Consider the following 16,914-nt stretch of genomic DNA (forward strand, 5'->3'; position numbering starts at 1 on the left):
AAAAAAAAAGCAGCCTCAAGAGACATTCAAGCATTCGCGCCTGCAGCGGCCGCTGGTATTCTCATCAATAGAAGTCTGGCTGCGCTCTGCTGGTGTGCCTTTGTGCCTATGTTTGTTTTTCCTCCGTTTAGTGTATGGTTGTCCCGTACAGTACCAGTTTGGTCGAGTTTGGCTCCGCAGACACTACTGACCAACTACCTAATGACGACTGACCTGAGCCGACTAACGCTTTCAGGAAACCATACTGACACGGCTGTGCTTGTCAAGCCGGCCTTGTGTGCTGCATATCAGTCGTATGTACGCGGTATATTGTTAAACAGACTACCAGACTAACGGGCGAGCAAACACATACATTGCCAACACCATCCACTCCCCCCGCACCCACCCATCAACCACCTACGCGGCAAACCGCCTCCCCAGCGTCCCATTCCCCGCCACACCCGCTCTCTCAGCCCCCACCAACGGCACCGGCTTCCCCAGCCCCGGGACATCAAAATCCGCAAAATCCGGCCAATTCCCCAGCGCAGCCGGGTCGCCACCAATGCGCACCCACCGCGCATGCGACGGCGTCGGCCCATCCAGCACAAACATCTGGAACCACGCCGGCGGGCAGACGTAGCGGCTCGGCGGCGCCGTGAGCGTGCACGCGGTCCCCGCGCACGTAACCGCGGGAAATATCGTGCGCTGCCCCATGCTGTTGCCGTGCGTGGAGCTGGTGGCGCCGAGCAGCGACACGCGCACGCTGCTGCCGCTCGTGGGCGGGGTCGCGAGCGTGAAGGTCACGCTTTGCCCGTAGGCCCAGTCGTCGGTGCTGAGCGAGAAGGCGGGCCGCGCCGCGCCGGACAGCAGGTACGGCGGCGCGAACACCTCGACGCGGTACTCCTCGGGGTAGCGGGGGTCCTGGGGGTCGGAGCCGGAGACGAGGACGCGCCCGTCGTCCAGCAGCACCGCCTCGCTGTGGTACATGCGGGCGACGGACGTGTTGGCCATGAGCGCCATGCGGCGGCCGACTGGCTTGGCGGGGTCGTACAGCACGGCGCTGAGGTTGGGGTCGCTGGCGGTTCCGAAGCCGGCGACGCCCTGCTTCGCGCCGTTGAGGATCAGGTACGTGCCGTCGGGCAGGGCGGTCATGCAGACGACGACGCGCGGTGAGGGCATGCGCTCGATGGACCAGCCGTGCGGGGCGGGCGCGTCCGGCGCCAGGCTGACGCAGTTGTCGAGGGCGACTTCGGGGCCGGGCGTCGAGCCGCCGCAGATGAGGACGGTGACGGGGTCGGTGTAGGGGGCGTGCTGGGGCAGCAGCACCGCCGTGCCTTCGAAGGGGTAGGAGCGCCCGCCTGCCGCGTCGTTGACTGCGCCCGGCATGTTGGGCAGCCGCGCCGTCTCGGTCAGCGTCGCTTCGTCCAGCAGGCGGGCTTCGTTGTAGCAGGCGATGAAGACGGCGCCGCTGGGGAGCACGCACAGGAAGGGGTACGTGCGGTAGAGGTCGACGCCTAGGAAGTCGGCTTGCACGAGGTAGCCGCCTGCGGGCTTGGGCAGGACTTCCATGTTTGGGACTGGGGCGCCGTTGGAGCCGACCTCGCCGCCGACAACGAGAATGCTCCCGTTCGCGAGCATCATGGCTGACGGGTACCAACGGCCGATCTGGAGGGAAAGCTCGTCGACGTTCTCCTGCCAGTCGTTCTTGCCCGGGACGCCGGGGCTGCCGTCAGGCCAGTAGATGCGCACGCCGTACGTAGCTTCGTTGGCCCAGCCGCCCACGTTGATCTGGCGCGCCGCTCTGTCGGGCAGCGTCAGGCCCGCCGAGCAAAAGACGTCCGTCTTGACGTGCATCTCGCGCCAGGCGGCGGCGAAGTCATCGGCCAAGCTGGGATCGAGCTCGTACGCCCCCGTCGAGTTTGCCGGCCCTGTGCCCCATTTCTCCACGAACGTTACTTTGCCGTTGCGCGCGGGCGTCGTGATCAGCGGCACTACGACGCCTCCCAGCAGGAACTGGTATTCGCCTGCTGCCGTACCTTGTGGGTACTCCCATACGAAGAGCGGGTCCCCGCTCCATTTGTAGTAGGAGAGGAGGTTGCCGCCGCCGCATATGTACGTGGCGTTTCCCGAGCAGGCCATGTTGCAGCTGGTCTCTGGCTGGAGCTGGGTACCGGCTGCATCGACATCGGACGGGTCGCCGCAGTAGCACTCTTCCTGTGGTATCTCTCAGTATACTGAGCTGGTTCTGTGGAACCCACTACTTACACCATATTCCATGCCACCGGCAGGAAAGCCGTAAGCCGAGCACTGGCTCAAACAGTTTTCCGCAGTATTATTGTCCCGCAAGACGAGCTTGTAAGGAAAGACCTTGGCGTCCGTCGGCTCCTGCAGACAGCCCACGTACTCCCACGAGCCGGGCAAGCTCGCGTTCTGCGCAGCAGGCGGCTCGTAGATCTTGAGCGGGGAGTTGGAATAGACGCTCATCCTGTTCCCGGCACCGCACTTCTCGGCCGTGTTGCCGGGACAGGCCATGTTGCAGTCGTCGTCGGCCGTGAGCGCGGCCCCGTTGCGCATGTAGTTGTCGCAGAAGCAGTTGACGCCGTACTGCGTCCCTGCGACGGTGTAGCCGAGCCCGATGCACGTTGCGATGCATGTCTCTGCTGTGTTTTTGCTGTCGTCGGGCTGCGCGTACATCATGATGCGCCCGTTGGCGTTGTCAATGTAGCATCCTTGGTAGGTCCAGCCTGTAGGGATTGCCGCGACTGGGCTGGTGCTACTTGTAGCGATGGAGCTTGTCACTGAGCCGATAGAGCTTGAACCTGACGCTACGGATGATGAAGACACTGGAGTGCCCCTAGCAATAAGCTTGGCTCCCCATACGGCAGCATTGGTGTTCTCGCCTCCAAGGGCAGATTTCAGATAGCAAGGTCCGTCGGTGTAGGCAACATCAACGCATTGAGGGTTGTTATCGCATGCTGCGATACAAGCGCCGAAGCTTCCAGGGTAGCTGAGTTCCAAGTCACCACCGTAGTGATCTATTCCACATTCAATGAGGAATGTAGAGCCAGTGTTTATTTGGTAAACGACACCATCTGAGGCGGGGCATGATGGTACTACAGTAGAGACGGCTTGAGTCGACGAAGCTGAAGTTGCGGCGGCAACAGATGCCTTTGCAGTTGACGAGGTTGGGGTAGTAGTTTGCTGGACATCGGATGGCTCTGTGGTTGGTGTGGATCAGGACAATGAACTAGGAAAATGTAGAGATTGAAATAGAAGTAACAAAGAAATATGAACCCGTAGGAGGTAGTGAATATGAGGATTGTTTTTGCAGGTTGTAGAGCAGATATGGTAATCAATTGTAACAGTGACGAAGAAAAATAATGCTCTTGGTTTAGCATGAGCAGAGGAGGTTAATTCGAGTCTCCGTGGGGAGGAAGAAAATCGTGTAGAGAAAAGGTTGCTTCTGGGAGTAAGTTTTCAGAAACGAGTAAGAGAAAAATACACCATCCTAGAAATCAAGGACGGCAACAATGCCAATCCCCAGATTGAAGTGAAGAGGTGTAGCTATAGTCCATGTAGACAAAAACGACATACCAGCCGCAAGCACAGTCATAACCTGCAGGTAGCAACAGCACAAAGTCAGCGAATCCGCAACCCACAAGAAATAAATAAATAGACAACTCACAACCAAAGCGAGCACAACCAAGCGCAAGCAAGAGTCCACGACTCTGCCCATCCCTGCCTCAACGCACAAGACCATATCGCACAAGCAAGAAGCAGATAGCAGCAAACCAGAGCGTTCAAAAGCCCACAGCCACAAAAGCCGTTCGAATAAGAGGAGCCGGAGCGTTTAGTCTGCAGGAAAAACAAGCACAGCAACGACGGCACACAGCCAGTGTATAAAGCCTTTGCCGTCACCACCGCCGCCTCTGGAGCGTCTGACAAGAACGGCGCGGCGGAGGACACGGCAGTATATCCCAGCTAGCCAGAACAGGCCGTAGGCCGTATGCGGGCGAGCGCGCCATCGAGACGTGAGGAAGTGTGCAGCTTGATCTGCGGCCGTCTCCGATACGATACGATACGGGCTCTCCCTGCCTGCTCTGCTCTACTCTCCCCACACCACCAGCTCGACATCAACACCACACCACACCGCGTAGGAATGTACGCAGTGAGTAGTAAGTGGGCTGACACGCGAAGCAAGCGACAGAAGCCACTTAATTGCTGACTGCATCGCCGCGGATATGAAAGCGCTCGCGCTTTGCACGCGACATAGGTGGCACCTCTCTTCGCGTGCGGCAAAACGCTACGGTGTGTGTCTGTGCCTGCTTGTGCCTGTGGTGGCGGCGGAGAAGGAGCAGGAAGCGGCACGGCACGGCGCGGCGCGGTGCGGCGTGTGTCAGACGGACTGGCTGGCTGGCTAAGTGGTAGAGAGAGACGACGCGAGGTAAGCGTGCGGAGGTGGTGAGCGGTAGATAGGTGGTGGGTAAGATAGTAGGCAGGCAGGCATGGCAGTCAAGGCTCAGGCACCGCGTCCCTCGAAGCGGAAATTCGATAGTCGAGCCTATCTGCGCGCGCGGCGTCTGCAAATCAGAGCAAGGCTGCAGCGCCGCGCCATATGCATATATGCATGCATGTATCCGTATGTGCATGTATGTATGCCGTGTCAGCAGTGCCAGGGCCAGGCACCGTCCCGCTCTACCCAGTGCCTAGCGCGTGGCTTGAGGGGCATGTGCTTGCTTGTGAGTGAGTGAGTGAGTGAGAAGAGACACGGGGAGAACAGGGGAGGAGGGGAGGAGGCAGGGCTGCAGCAGGCAGAAGCGAGAGAGACACTCGCCTCGCCTCGTCTCCGCCTCCGACTGCCACACCCTCTCGGGATCCCCTATCAGGACCCGCACGCCCAAGCCGCGGCCCGCGTCGACCCGTTCGTCCCTCGTGTTCGCGCCACAAGCCGCTGGTGGTGGTCAGCGATCAGTCAGTCACTCAGTCGCTCGCTGCTTGTGTGGCTCAATGCGCGTCTTTGTCTCTGTCTCTGGCAGGCAGGGGCGGCGGCACTGCCGGGCGTGTTCTGCAGCGAGGTACATGTCTAGGTCATGGGACCGCGGTCCGGGATGCGCTCGCTCTGTGGCGTGCCTGTTCGCAGATGGGCTACATAATATTAGGTGGCAGGGGTAGGTACCTATGCTACGTACATACGTGCTCGGTGCGCTTACGACTGACGGATAAGGAGATAGCGACGACGATTTGTTGGGAGGCTGGCTGAGACGTCCGCTTGCCCAGAAGAAGAAGAAGAAGAAGAAGAAACAGCGTGTGCCGGTGGCTGCCGGGTTGGTAGGTACTGGTACTATACGAGAGGGGCAGGGCTAGGCAGTGCTATCGCGGAGTACGCCTCGTTTATCGCAGAGGTGCACACTGCACACTGTACGAAGTCTCGCACAGAGGGAGAGATAGCCGCTAGCAGTACTCGCGATGGTAGCCTAGTCCGTACGTCGAACCACCGTATCCCGAATTCAATGAGCCACTGCAGTCAAGCACCCCCCTTCCACACCCTGGCCCTCTTGACCGTCATCCTCCTCGCCGTGCCATCCGCCACGACGCAATCTAGGTCTCGCGCACGTCCTTGCCGTCAGGGAAGAAGCCGCTGGTGCCGCCGGTGACCCAGATGGCGGGCTACAGGCACTAGCCCTTGGGGATTTTGGCCTCGACCTTGACCCTGCACGATGTGGAGGCCCTAGTTGTCGGCGAACACGTCCTCCCGGTCGTTGGTTGTCCGTTCCATCGAAGGAACCTGTGCCGTTGCCGCCGCGCTGGATCTAGATCGTAGTCCCATGTGCTTTTGTCGATGCCGTTGAAGGTGTCTAAGGATAGGAGACGGTACTGTGGAGCGTCAGCCTTGCCGATGTGGCACTTGTGCTTGGCTGCTTGCCTCGCTGTTGTTCACTAATGTCCGGCCTAAGCCGTGAACTTTTGAACCTCCGCTGTCGGGGAGCCTGTACCTCCAAGTCGGTTGTTATGCATTAGGAGTAACGTTTTGTACTAGACTCGATGACCTAAGGGAGGGCGGTACTTGGTAGCCTGAATAGGCGGTCGGTGGACGAGGGCTGGTTTTTCTAGCTCCTCAAAGGCTTGATACAGGGCTAAGGTTTTCCGCAAGTCCCACTGGGCTGCTTGTTGCGTCCACAGCAGTGCCGGAGCTCGGGTTGGGCGCCGGAACTGTGGGATTTCCTCCATCTCCGGCCTTGCGGCCTCCAGCAAGCTTCGATAACCAAGACGTATCTTTGACCATGGCAAAGACTGATTATGGTGAGCGAAGGTGTTCTGGATGGGATCAAAGCCAATTTAAGAGTACCGAGGAAACTGAATGAAAGGAGCAAACAACATCCCTATCCAGATCATAGAAGGGTAAAACCTTTGGCAAGATCAGGTATGACCCCGGGCTCGGCCTTCCAACCATGCAGGACCAGGTTGATGGTTTCAGTGATGCGGTCAAACACATCAGCAAAACCAATAGTAGGTAAATGGTCTGAGTGAGGAAGAATTCACCAGAGGTGTAGTGCTTGGATAGTTAGAGCCACCACCACGGCATTCTGCTTTGCTTGACCATGCAAACCCCAAATTCCAGACCTAATCAAGGTTACTGCTCTGAAGAAAATGAAAGCCACAGCTTGATGCATTTCCGAACCAGGGAGAGATGTAAAACCGACAGCATTGAGTAGCAATAAAGTTGCGCGCGCCTTGTCAGCCTCCTCGGTTGTGGAGCCGTCTGGGGCGTCGTACCATTCCGCCAATCTGCCTCAGGGCGTCAGTGTGAGACGGGCCATTGGCCTATTCTTTGTCATTTTGTTTGGGCGCCGAAGCCACACGACGCCGCGCGAGCTGCTTCTCAGCCGTGCTTAGGTCCTGCAGCCACGCGCACAGCAACATGACGTAGCAGCGTCTGCCCGCAAATCGCGCGGTACCTGGCCTCAAGCAGCAAGCAGGCCCTTCCTTGGTCATGGAAATCCTGAAATTCGAGGCGGCGTGGTCTGGTGGGAGCCAGTGCGTTGAAACCAGCCACCCGACGGGAACTCCAATCGGTATTTATATGAAAATTGGCCTGGGCCTGTCGTCATACACATCTCGCTAATAATTGGGGTTGTTTTGGGTTTAGCAGGTGTGTGAGGTTGATGTCGGGGTCCTGGGGTGCGGAGAAAAAGCAAGCCGTTGTTCTCCCGGATGGACTAGCTCTTCCCCACACTTGACCAGCTTGAGACATCATCTCTCCACATCCTCCGTCGATACGGCACTACTCTTCCAATCGCCCGGTCGCCTCTTGTTCTTGACAGGGCTATACCTGAAGAGCGCGGGCCTGCAGGGGGAGCTGCTCGATAGACGCGCCCGTCCCTACCGCTCTCTCTTGTTTGTGCAGAAGCGAGCGGCAGCGGAAAAATCTCCGCATCGTTCAAGTTCTATTCATCTCAGGCTTCATCTCAATGATCTCCTACAGTATTGCGATCCACACCGGTAGGTATTGGGTGATTGTAGAGAAGCCTACTCTTGTACTCAACGAGACACGATATTTCTTCTTTCTTCCATCTTAGCCCCGACAGCCATTAACAGCAAGGTGCCTGACGATCTTCATGTTGTTTCTGTTTGTGGATGTGAACAGACGGATTGGGCATGAGAGGTCTGGGGTTTTCAGCCACAGAATGTGACGGGATATGCCATTGACGTGGCAGCTTTCGTTGGCACTTATGCTCATATCCGCTTTAATCCGCTTCTTATCCTTGAACTAACTCTACTCAGTAACTTTGCATTTCCCAGCCTCATGTGTTGAGCCACTATGGTCAATACAAACTAGGCTCTTGGTTGAGCGGGAGGCTGCATGACACCAATAACGCCTCCCGGTTTTGACTACTCGACTCTCTTTCGGCACCTGACACTTTGATATCATGACCGCGGGCTTCGTTACTGACGGCATACCCTAGGCTATGTCGAATGCTATTCTGAAATGACCTATGACGAGGCCTGAACGGCTCTATATCATGAAGTCTACAAACTAACACATTACACAGAAGGTGCTTGCGGGTACTTGGAGTCAGAGGAACTCGATAACGATGGATTGTGAGGCCTAGAATACATCGCCTTCCAGGGAAGGTGACTGTCTCAGCCGCATGTACATCTGGCTCCAAACTAGGCGTTTGCCACAAGGGACCTGCCAAGGACAGCAACTCGAAATTTATATGCTGTCGACATATTCGGTGAACTGCCCCACAAGCTTGCCTGCTTGTTGAACACTCTTCTGCTAAAAATCTTCCCAGCTGTCGAGTCTCTACTTGATTCATCTCCTTCTGATATTTTCAGAAGGTATACAGCCAAGTCTACTGGCGGTCACCTTCTAGTGTTTGCCGCGATGGCTGCCTTAAAGTCTCTAGACCTTGACAGAAAACCTTTGGATGTACTCACACTTCCCCCTGCAGCAGTCACTCCATCCTCTGTGAGATTTTCTGGCAGGCCGCATCTTACAGTCAACGAAAGGCAGAACACAGAAGTTTCCAGTATCACCTCCGACCGCTCCAGCGCTACAGATCTCCATACTCTCGTGCGTAGGCTCTGCTATACACCTCGAGCACGGCTAACAACTCCGCACAGGCAGTCAAGTATCTCTACAAGAGATGCCTTCAGCAAAACTGGACGGAGCCGCCCGAAGACGACCACGGCATCGTAGACGGCGACACCGACCACCTCGGCGTCATGATCAAGCGGCCCGACGGCGTCTACACCGCCGAGCCCATGACGCTCAACAAGGGCGTCTACAAGGCCGTGGAGACGCTCGGCGCCACTGTCGCGTTCACAATGTCCTCGCAGTTTGTCGGGCACGTGCTCTCGCATACCTCGCCGCTGCAGACGGAGCTTCCCCTGGACCCCCACGGGGCCTTTGTGCTGCCCGTCGTCACCTCAGCAGCCGATATCGCGTCCGGGACATCCTACATCCGGATAGACATGTGCATCTGCCTCTGCCGCGCGGAGCGGATCGTCATTATCTGGGGCGACACGGTGGCGGGCATCATCGCGCACGCCGCCTACGTCGAGGCCAGGCTGTTCGCAAAGGCAAGTCCTGCCGCGGAACTCGACCCTGCAGAACGCTGATTCTCAGACAGGTCTGGGGCTCTCCGGCGCCAGGTCCGACGTTGACGCCGTGTCGTGGCGCGCTGTTGTCGAGTAGCACTTCCCCTGATCCCGAACAGGCCGCAAGTCGTGTTTCCCGGCTGTTGAGAAGGAGGATTAGGGTGACAAGCTGTTCGATCTGGAAAAAGATGGCTATGAGGTTCCAAAGCGGCCGTTCCTTCTTTTATTAGCCTCGCGATGGTCCTCGTCGTTGTTGTTGAGATGGCGTGCGTGGCGAAAGTAAGCCAACAGTGCTCCGGGTACAGATATGCATATTAACCTGTGGCAGCTCTTGACTGAAGTCCGACACGATGGGAAGTATCTGAGGTTCGCACTGGTAAGTTGGGTACCTGTCTATCTGTTTGTCTGGAACAAGAATGTTGATATTCAATTAAGCACGCAACCGTCCCATTGTTTGCCTCGTTCTCCCTGTTCTTCGCAATCGCCACCACTAGCTCTCCCCCAGCTCCTCGTACCGCTCTCAAACTTGCAGCAGAACAGCACATACGTACCATTCTGGTAGGCTGTTCCTCCTCAAATAGACACAGACAGTAGCTCGACTATCCAGACGCCCGTCTACAAGGAAGGCCTGACCAGGAAGGGCAAGCCAGCAAAGAGATAGACGCCTGGATGGATGACTGGACTTGTCGCTGCGCGTCGAGCAAGACCACTACCACCACCACCACCACCGTCCCCGCCTCCACCTGCAGTCTGCACGTACCTCCCACGCCATCGCCATCGTCATCACCTCGTAGGCTGGTGCTCCGCCTCCCTCGACCCGACCAGCCAAGTTAGTTCTAGTTCGACCCTCCCTCCCTCCCAGCGAGTCGTCGTCAGCATGTACATGCACACGTACGCACATACACGTTCTAGGTGCGCGGCCGTGGCCGCGGGATGATTGCCAAGTTTAGCTTGACCAACGCCATCACAGTCTGCGCTCAGCCCGTCCTAGCCGCCTCTACCTACCTATTCGCTACCTCCCTCACTTTTCCTCGCATTCCTCTTTTTAGCTTACTCGTTTCTCCCCCCTGTGGGTGGTGGGCCTCTCGTTGGACGTTTTCCTGCTTGCTGCCTTCTTTCTTTCTCCTTTGCTCGCTACCTATGTTTTTTGGTATGTTATAACATATGTTGTGCTGCTTGAGCAATTAGCGCATGCAGTAGGTGGGATTCATTTCATGGGCCATGATCCCGCATTACGCAGAATGCGTAGGCACTGTCGGTTGCTTTGGAGACATGCATGCTTCCACGAGATGCGGATGTCCCAGTCCAAACCAGTGTTTTCTCTTGCACGTGTACTGCGCTCTGTTAAATCAAGTTGAATGTCCAGATAGCACGCAGTAACCCGGATAATGAGTAGACAGTCACCAAGGTTGAATAGTACTAATACCATCACATCAAAACACCACTTCTCTGAATCTTTTTTTCATTTCTAAACTGTCATGCAGTGATAGGAATCATACGTCATGACCAAGCCGCCGCACAGCCGAGACCACCAAAGCCCCCGACAAGGTATAACAATCTCCGAGCATTCCTCTGCGCACCGAGCGACTCTGTTCGAGTGCCCGTCATCACGCTACCACACTAGTAGCGGCCGTATCCGCCGCCCTGAGGGGGACCTCCCTGGGGCGGGTAGCCTCCCTGCTGCGGCGGCCTGCCGTAACCCGGAGGTCCACCCTGCGGAGCACCGTACTGGCCGGGCGGGGGGCCGCCGAACTGGCCCGGAGGCGGACCGCCAAAACCGCCCTGAGGCGCGCCGTACTGGCCGGGAGGAGGGCCACCGAATCCGCCCGGGGGTGCGCCGTACTGACCCGGAGGAGGAGCGCCATAGCCGCCCGGTCCACCAGGCGGGCCACCTGCACCGGCCTTTTCGTCCTTGCGGTCGTAGGACGAATCAATGGCACCGAGCAGGAGCTTGACGAGCCAGAGATCGGGAGTCAGGTCCACAGGCGGGTTGGCGCGAGCCATTTCGGCGGACTCGTTCTCGTAGTCTGCGAATGTTTAGCACGGTTTGATTTCAGCTGCGGAGACCACGTCAAGACTTACTGGAAGTGCAGTCGACCAAGTTGCCGACCTGCGGGTCCTGGTCAAGCTTGGACAAGAACTCACGCGCCTTCTCGTCGTTGCCGACTTGCGCGAACTGGAACTGGACGGCACCAGGGCCAACCTGAGGGATGCGGGCCAACTCGGACGTGGTGGTCTTAATGGCCTCAAAGACGGCATTCTGGGGCTCACCGGCGGGCTGACCGTCGGTGATGGTGATGACGAGAACAGGCTTGCGGAGCTGACCACCGCGCGCGTTGCGGAGAATCTCGTCCAAGACACGCTCCTTAAGGTGCGTGCCCATGGGAGTAAGACCCTTGAATTGGATCTGGCTCATGAGCATCTGAATCTGTTGGTCGTTCTTGATGTGCTCCGTGACCTGCGGAGGAGGCAGCGAGTTCATGAAACGGACGGAAATGCCGTCGTCATCGAAGAGAGTGGCCGCAAAGGCGACGCGCTCGAGGATGATCTGCAGATCCTTGATACGCTCACCGTTCTCCTCGAACGCCATGGAGCCGCTGTCGTCGATGTACAGAACAACATCAAAGAGGCCGAGCTTGGCGACATCGTTGCCAATCTCCTGCGGCACGCGCCAGCGCTGGCAGAGCTGAGGGATCTGGGCGGAAGCGCGTTGGGCGATCTGGTCCAGAACAGGAGAGTTGGGAGGGTAGAAGTTCTGGAGGTGGTTCTCTTGAATGGCAGCTATGAGGGTCTGCTTGAAGGCCTGGATCTGAGCGGGGCCGGCCTGTCCGGGAGGAGCACCGCCAGGAGGAGCGCCGTAGGGCGCCTGTCCTGGAGCCGGAGAGCCATACTGTTGCGGGGGCTGTCCCTACAGAAAAAAAAACCCCCTGTTAGCAATTGCCCATCCATTTCCGCGCAAATGTGCATGTGAATGTGCCCAACGAACATATCCGAATCCAGGTCCTTGGTTGTATGAAGGTTGCGGGGGTTGTCCATAGGGACTCGGCTGCTGGGGCTGTCCATAGGGATTCGGTGGTGGAGGCTGTCCATACGGGTTGGGTGGTTGCTGCCCGTAACCGGGTTGCGACGGTGGACCTTGACCGTATGGAGCAGGCGAGAAGCCACCACCGGGTCTCGTGGACGCCGGAGGGGGTGGTGGAGGTCTGTTGTAGGCCTGTTGCCCGCCGTACTGCTGCTGGGCGTAGGGTGACGGCGGTGGCTGACCGTAGGGCGACTGCTGCGGGGCAGGCGAGTAGGGTGCAGGAGCCGAGTAAGGTTGCTGGTTGGGTGCACCGTAAGACGGGGCTCCAGAGTATGCCTGATAACCAGACATGTCGCGATCAGTCGGGCGTGAGGTGACGGTGACGTGTCGAGAATATCCGGTCAGAGGTCCGGGAGAGTGGTCGCAAGTAATAAATGGCAGATGCAGGAGCACGGAAGAGAGATGCCGGGTGATGACGAAGGGACGCGCAGCGCAAAAAAGTCAGAGGGACAAGCTTACAGGAGGAGCACCGCCGGGAGCACCGGGATACGCTTGATACTGGGCTTGGCCAGGCTGGGCAGCTATGTCAGTCGGCTTGCACGACGACAACGACTTCTCTTTTTTGTTAACTCACGTAGGCGCCGCCAGGTTGTTGCTGCTGGCCGGGAGGCGGCCCAGCAGCGGCGAGCTTGGATGCGAGCTATCGAGCAGGTCAGCCTCGGACGCGGCCCTGTGACGTGGGCTTGTGGCGGGGTACGAGGGGCAGCAGCTGCTGCTGCCTGCGAGGACTTACACCCATGGTTATGAGAGAGATGTATGTGAGTATGAGTTGGAGAGATGAGAGAGAGAGGGAATTGGGCAAAAGGAGCGCAAGTTGGAGAGAGAAGGAAGGGTAGGGAGGAAGGCGTTATGTACAGCTGCGCACCAAAAGCAGGCGCTGACGGCCCAGCGGCGGGGAGCTCAGCCCTCTCAGGCCCTGTTGCGATCTGCTCTGCCCCGCTCGGCCCACGTATGTATGTAGCACCGCCACAACTCCGGATCGCGCGGGACGCGTCGCTTGCATTCATCATTCCATTCATCATTCATCATCTCTTAAAATCACCATCACGCGAACGCCCCGCATAAACATCTCTGCACTCCTTTGCCACTTTCTCCGCCCCCAGCTCTCTCCCTTCACCCGCTTCTCCCAGATGGGGGCTAAGAGCTCCTACCTCGCCATTGCGGGAAATCAACGCCGCGGGGAACACGCGTAGGACGACATGCTTGATCGTCTTGACGTGGGGGCCGCACACCCAGTGGAGCTAGGCGCGCGTAGCTTTGCCGTGTTGCCCGTGGCGTCTTCGAGCTGGACCACCTGGGCTGGATAGTGACGTGCGCGCCGTAGTGTTGTAGGCTGGCCCCCTCACGCTCTCTCAAGAGTGCAAAAGACTCACTCTAGGAGCTATGTATTTACAGCGGGGTCCTAACAATTGTGCTCTTGCTAGGATTCTGCGCTTAGACCGGTTACGGTGAGGGTTGAAAGAGCAGCGTGTTAATCTGTCCATGGTGAAGGAGCGAGCTTCACCTGTCTTCTCTTTCTCTGTGTCGACATGAAGTCTCTCGACCCCTCAACTTTCTTTGTGTCTTTGAGCTGAGGACCAGCAACCCCACCACGGCCAATTCACAACTGCATGGATGGCTTCACGTGTGGTCAAAAACACCCGTCTCATGGCAGTAATATGACCTTTTCGTGGAGAAGCCAGATTTCATCCTGAAGACCTAAAGTTTTTATTTGGTCGATGTTTAGTGCTTCAGTAGACATAAATGTTTCTACGCTTGCATGATGAGGGCAAATACAAGTAGGTTCATGGCCCCTCGTATCTTTTCGTGGGCTTGCTTCGAAAAAATGAAAGTAAGTCAAGTCGCTCGGAACGTAAAAACTTGAAGACATTAAAACTGCCTTTACATATTCTTCTATAGAGCATTGTTGTTCCTTGAAGATCGGCTCTCGTTTGCTATAGACTTAGGTGTTGCGTACAGCTGGCTAGCTCAAGTGAAGCTAGAGTGCTCGATGGGGGGGTTTTTTTTTTTTTTTTTCGTATCGAAGACCTACCAAATATCCTGTCTAATTTATTCAGCATTTCCGAACAAACCACTTACATTATCAGGGACATTCAACATAAGTTGTTAACTGGTCTCAAATCAATGACAACATTGAGACACCCAGGTAAGACATACGAATAACCGGGAACTTTCTACAAAAAGAAATACCCCTCACTGCCCCTCATTGTAAGCACTAGACCAGGTTTCTGAACCAAGCTTCAACACCAAGAACTCAAAAGCAACACACGCACAACCTCAGCCGCCCCCGTTGGGCAGCAAGCACGCCTCACAAGCACACCCAACGCCACCATCAACAGCGGCTGGACCGTATGCGCGAACAGCGACAGAGCATGCAGCAGGCTGCGCCCAGCACCGAATAACCGTTATGTGATCAAGCAGAAGGCCTTTACAAGAGCCGTGCATGCGCCAAGCATGCAGTAAGACGGTACGCCACCTCTCACTTGCGTCTACCGTCTACGCATACGCATAGTCTGGCCCATCTGCATGTTCTTCGCAGTACATGGCCGTTCTCGCCGCCCTGGCTGCTGTCCCTACATGCAGCTAAGTAGACAGCCCTGCGCCCCCCACGCTGCGCCCGGCCTGATGCGGCAACTCGTTCCGCAACTTCAAACGTCTGCAGGACGGGTGACAGCATGGCCCGGGGGGAGGGTGTCTGCAGCTAGCTGGAATAAGCTAGACGCCTTGCTGGATAGGTCGAGGCTTAATTTGTAGGTGTTTGATAAGCTGCTGTTGGTGGGGCCTGTTGGAACAAGGTTACTTCATCCTTGCTTTCTGGTACAGGGTTTTTAATGACTGGAATGCTTTCTGTTGATCTTTGCTAATACAGTGAAGGTTTTTGGTACTCGATCTTCTCGTATCTTCTCGTATCTTCTCGATTGTTCTAGTTCCATTCTATGACACGATTAGATATATCTGCTTCCCATACCATATCTTTAATGAGCTTATCGCCTAATATGTCTTTTTGTATCGCTCATCACTATGAGCAGGCTTAAAAATCAAGGATTCCAGACTGATATGCCTATGCTTTCGAAGAGCGACACCGCGTATGATCCAGTAAACTATTACTATTTATTTGGTCACCAGCGTATTAGCCACTCTGCACAAAAATGGGCTTGCTTGCATTAGTTGCATGCTTAGAGATATTGTTTTCCGTCGTCCATCACCATGTGAAGAATAACGGACGTAGTAAGGTTAAGTATTTCTGATGAAGGCTAAATTTCTGGTCCAGGGTATCGCTTATCCGGCATTAGTGTACGGCAATATCTGCTTAAACACGGCCTGGAGCACACTGTTTCCCTTATATTACTAACGCATGATATATCACTCTTTCCCTGCAATATATCTTGCATTGAGCCAAATTTTCGGCTGCAGGCGGGATTTATGACCAAGGAGTAAAATAGAACAAATTAACTAGCCACACCATAAGAGGTTTTCAGACACGAGAAAGCAGCAACACCTGCTTGTCATAGGAGTAAAGCTGCTGCATTGTGAAGATAGCGAGCAACTGTCCCTCTACTACTCAGTTACCATTTCCATGCGCTCACCTACCTATCAACCAACCCATGCACCAACACGGCAGCCTTCTGGACCTCCCTCCGCGTCACAGCAAACCAAATCCCTACCCTAAAATACCCCATCAATCCACCCATCCATACACCTCCCCTCGGCCTACCGCGTCCTCGCTACCAACCCGCCGGGCCACGCCCACGCCACAACCAGCACCCCCACGCCCACAGCATACAAGCACGGCAGCAGTAAGCACACCAAACCCAACGCAACCCAATCCATTCCAACGCAACGCAATGCAGTCCTCACCCCAGTAGCCCCCAGCCCAGCTCAATCAATCAAACAAACACATTCCATTCCCAAGCCACCAGCAGCCCCCAGCGCACTGCAAGCCCAAAGCCCACGGCCACCAGCCAGCCAGCCCCGGCAACCCGGCACGCCTGTGGCGCCACGAGCCCGCTACGTTCGACGTTGCTGCGCACCCGGCCCAGCGCGGCATAGTCGTCGAGCGCGGAGCCCCCGCTTGCGGCTCTGCCGGCGCCGGCGCGGCCGCGACGGTCCTTGCCGCGGCGTGCGTGCCGCGCCTGTACTACGTATGTAGAGTAGGGTACTCGAGTACGATTAGGGAGTGCTCGTTTTGATACTAGGTACGTAGTGGCTGGCTAGCTCGTCGGGTGAGGGAGCTGCAGCTGGTGAAGATACTGGATGGGGAAAGAGAGGAGGAGAATGGAGGAAAGGATACCTAGAGCAGGGGTCCTACCTATGAAGCTGTGTCTAGAGTAGACTGCCTGCTCTATCCGCACAGAATCCCAGATGCAATGCAATGCAGTGATGGAAGACGCACTCACTGCCGCAGACCCCCGCGCAACCCCCCAAGAAAAAAGCCCCACCCAATCCCACCATCCGGCTGCCCATGGGCGCGGAACCCGCGCTAATGCCAAGTATCCAAGATGCACAGCTTCAGACGTTCAAAGTTCTGTGCTAGCGCGGCGCGTATGCGGTTGCGTGCCGTCATGATGGTGTCGCGCCGCGGCCGGAAGCAGGTTGGCGGGTGCCCTCGCCCCAGCAACCACTGGCCTGCTGCCCGCGGCTCGTAAGCCACCCTCACGCTATCCTGCTCCAGACGTTCGATGTTGGGGCCCGGGAGGTGCTGGTTGCGGAAATCACTAGACTTGTGTGTGTGTGTGTGTGGGGGGGGG

General features: G+C 56.7%; 7 protein-coding genes across 7 annotated transcripts; 2 read left to right on the forward strand and 5 right to left on the reverse strand.

The window, feature by feature from the left end:
* Nucleotides 1-262: 262 nt before the first annotated feature.
* Nucleotides 263-2,867, reverse strand: K452DRAFT_328553 (copper radical oxidase; the record flags this gene model as incomplete). Its single annotated transcript, XM_033544994.1, has 4 exons — nt 263-280; nt 469-2,193; nt 2,245-2,777; nt 2,822-2,867. 4 exons carry the CDS (start codon nt 2,865-2,867, stop codon nt 263-265), a joined length of 2,322 nt encoding a protein of 773 aa, XP_033394470.1.
* On the reverse strand, nt 2,633-3,819 carry K452DRAFT_84052 (uncharacterized protein). The gene is made up of 2 exons (XM_033547213.1): nt 3,665-3,819; nt 2,633-3,595 (listed from the first exon to the last, which is right to left on the reverse strand). The coding sequence occupies exon 2, from the start codon at nt 3,375-3,377 to the stop codon at nt 3,093-3,095; it is 285 nt and encodes a 94-aa protein (XP_033394471.1). The 5' UTR covers nt 3,378-3,595; nt 3,665-3,819; the 3' UTR covers nt 2,633-3,092.
* Nucleotides 2,926-3,087, reverse strand: K452DRAFT_199309 (uncharacterized protein; the record flags this gene model as incomplete). The annotated part of the gene is made up of 1 exon (XM_033536006.1): nt 2,926-3,087. A coding segment is annotated over one exon (162 nt), but the record flags the coding sequence as incomplete, so codon positions are not given.
* K452DRAFT_290409 (uncharacterized protein) lies at nt 3,195-3,744 on the reverse strand. Its single transcript, XM_033540996.1, has one exon. It carries the CDS (start codon nt 3,713-3,715, stop codon nt 3,488-3,490), a length of 228 nt encoding a protein of 75 aa, XP_033394473.1. The 5' UTR covers nt 3,716-3,744; the 3' UTR covers nt 3,195-3,487.
* Nucleotides 3,820-8,368: 4,549 nt separating the features above from the next.
* Nucleotides 8,369-9,277, forward strand: K452DRAFT_320885 (uncharacterized protein; the record flags this gene model as incomplete). The annotated part of the gene is made up of 3 exons (XM_033544355.1): nt 8,369-8,557; nt 8,608-9,066; nt 9,117-9,277. Coding segments are annotated over 3 exons (807 nt in total), but the record flags the coding sequence as incomplete, so codon positions are not given.
* Nucleotides 9,278-10,704: 1,427 nt separating this feature from the next.
* On the reverse strand, nt 10,705-12,457 carry K452DRAFT_233424 (uncharacterized protein; the record flags this gene model as incomplete). Its single annotated transcript, XM_033537303.1, has 3 exons — nt 10,705-11,111; nt 11,167-11,986; nt 12,071-12,457. The coding sequence occupies 3 exons, from the start codon at nt 12,455-12,457 to the stop codon at nt 10,705-10,707; spliced, it is 1,614 nt and encodes a 537-aa protein (XP_033394475.1).
* A 3,314-nt stretch (nt 12,458-15,771) lies between these two features.
* On the forward strand, nt 15,772-16,481 carry K452DRAFT_311237 (uncharacterized protein; the record flags this gene model as incomplete). Its single annotated transcript, XM_033543403.1, has 3 exons — nt 15,772-15,963; nt 16,033-16,308; nt 16,371-16,481. 3 exons carry the CDS (start codon nt 15,772-15,774, stop codon nt 16,479-16,481), a joined length of 579 nt encoding a protein of 192 aa, XP_033394476.1.
* Nucleotides 16,482-16,914: the final 433 nt, after the last annotated feature.

The sequence above is a fragment of the Aplosporella prunicola genome (genome assembly GCF_010093885.1).
Source record: "Aplosporella prunicola CBS 121167 unplaced genomic scaffold K452scaffold_22, whole genome shotgun sequence".
NCBI classification, from domain to species: Eukaryota; Fungi; Ascomycota; class Dothideomycetes; order Botryosphaeriales; family Aplosporellaceae; genus Aplosporella; species Aplosporella prunicola.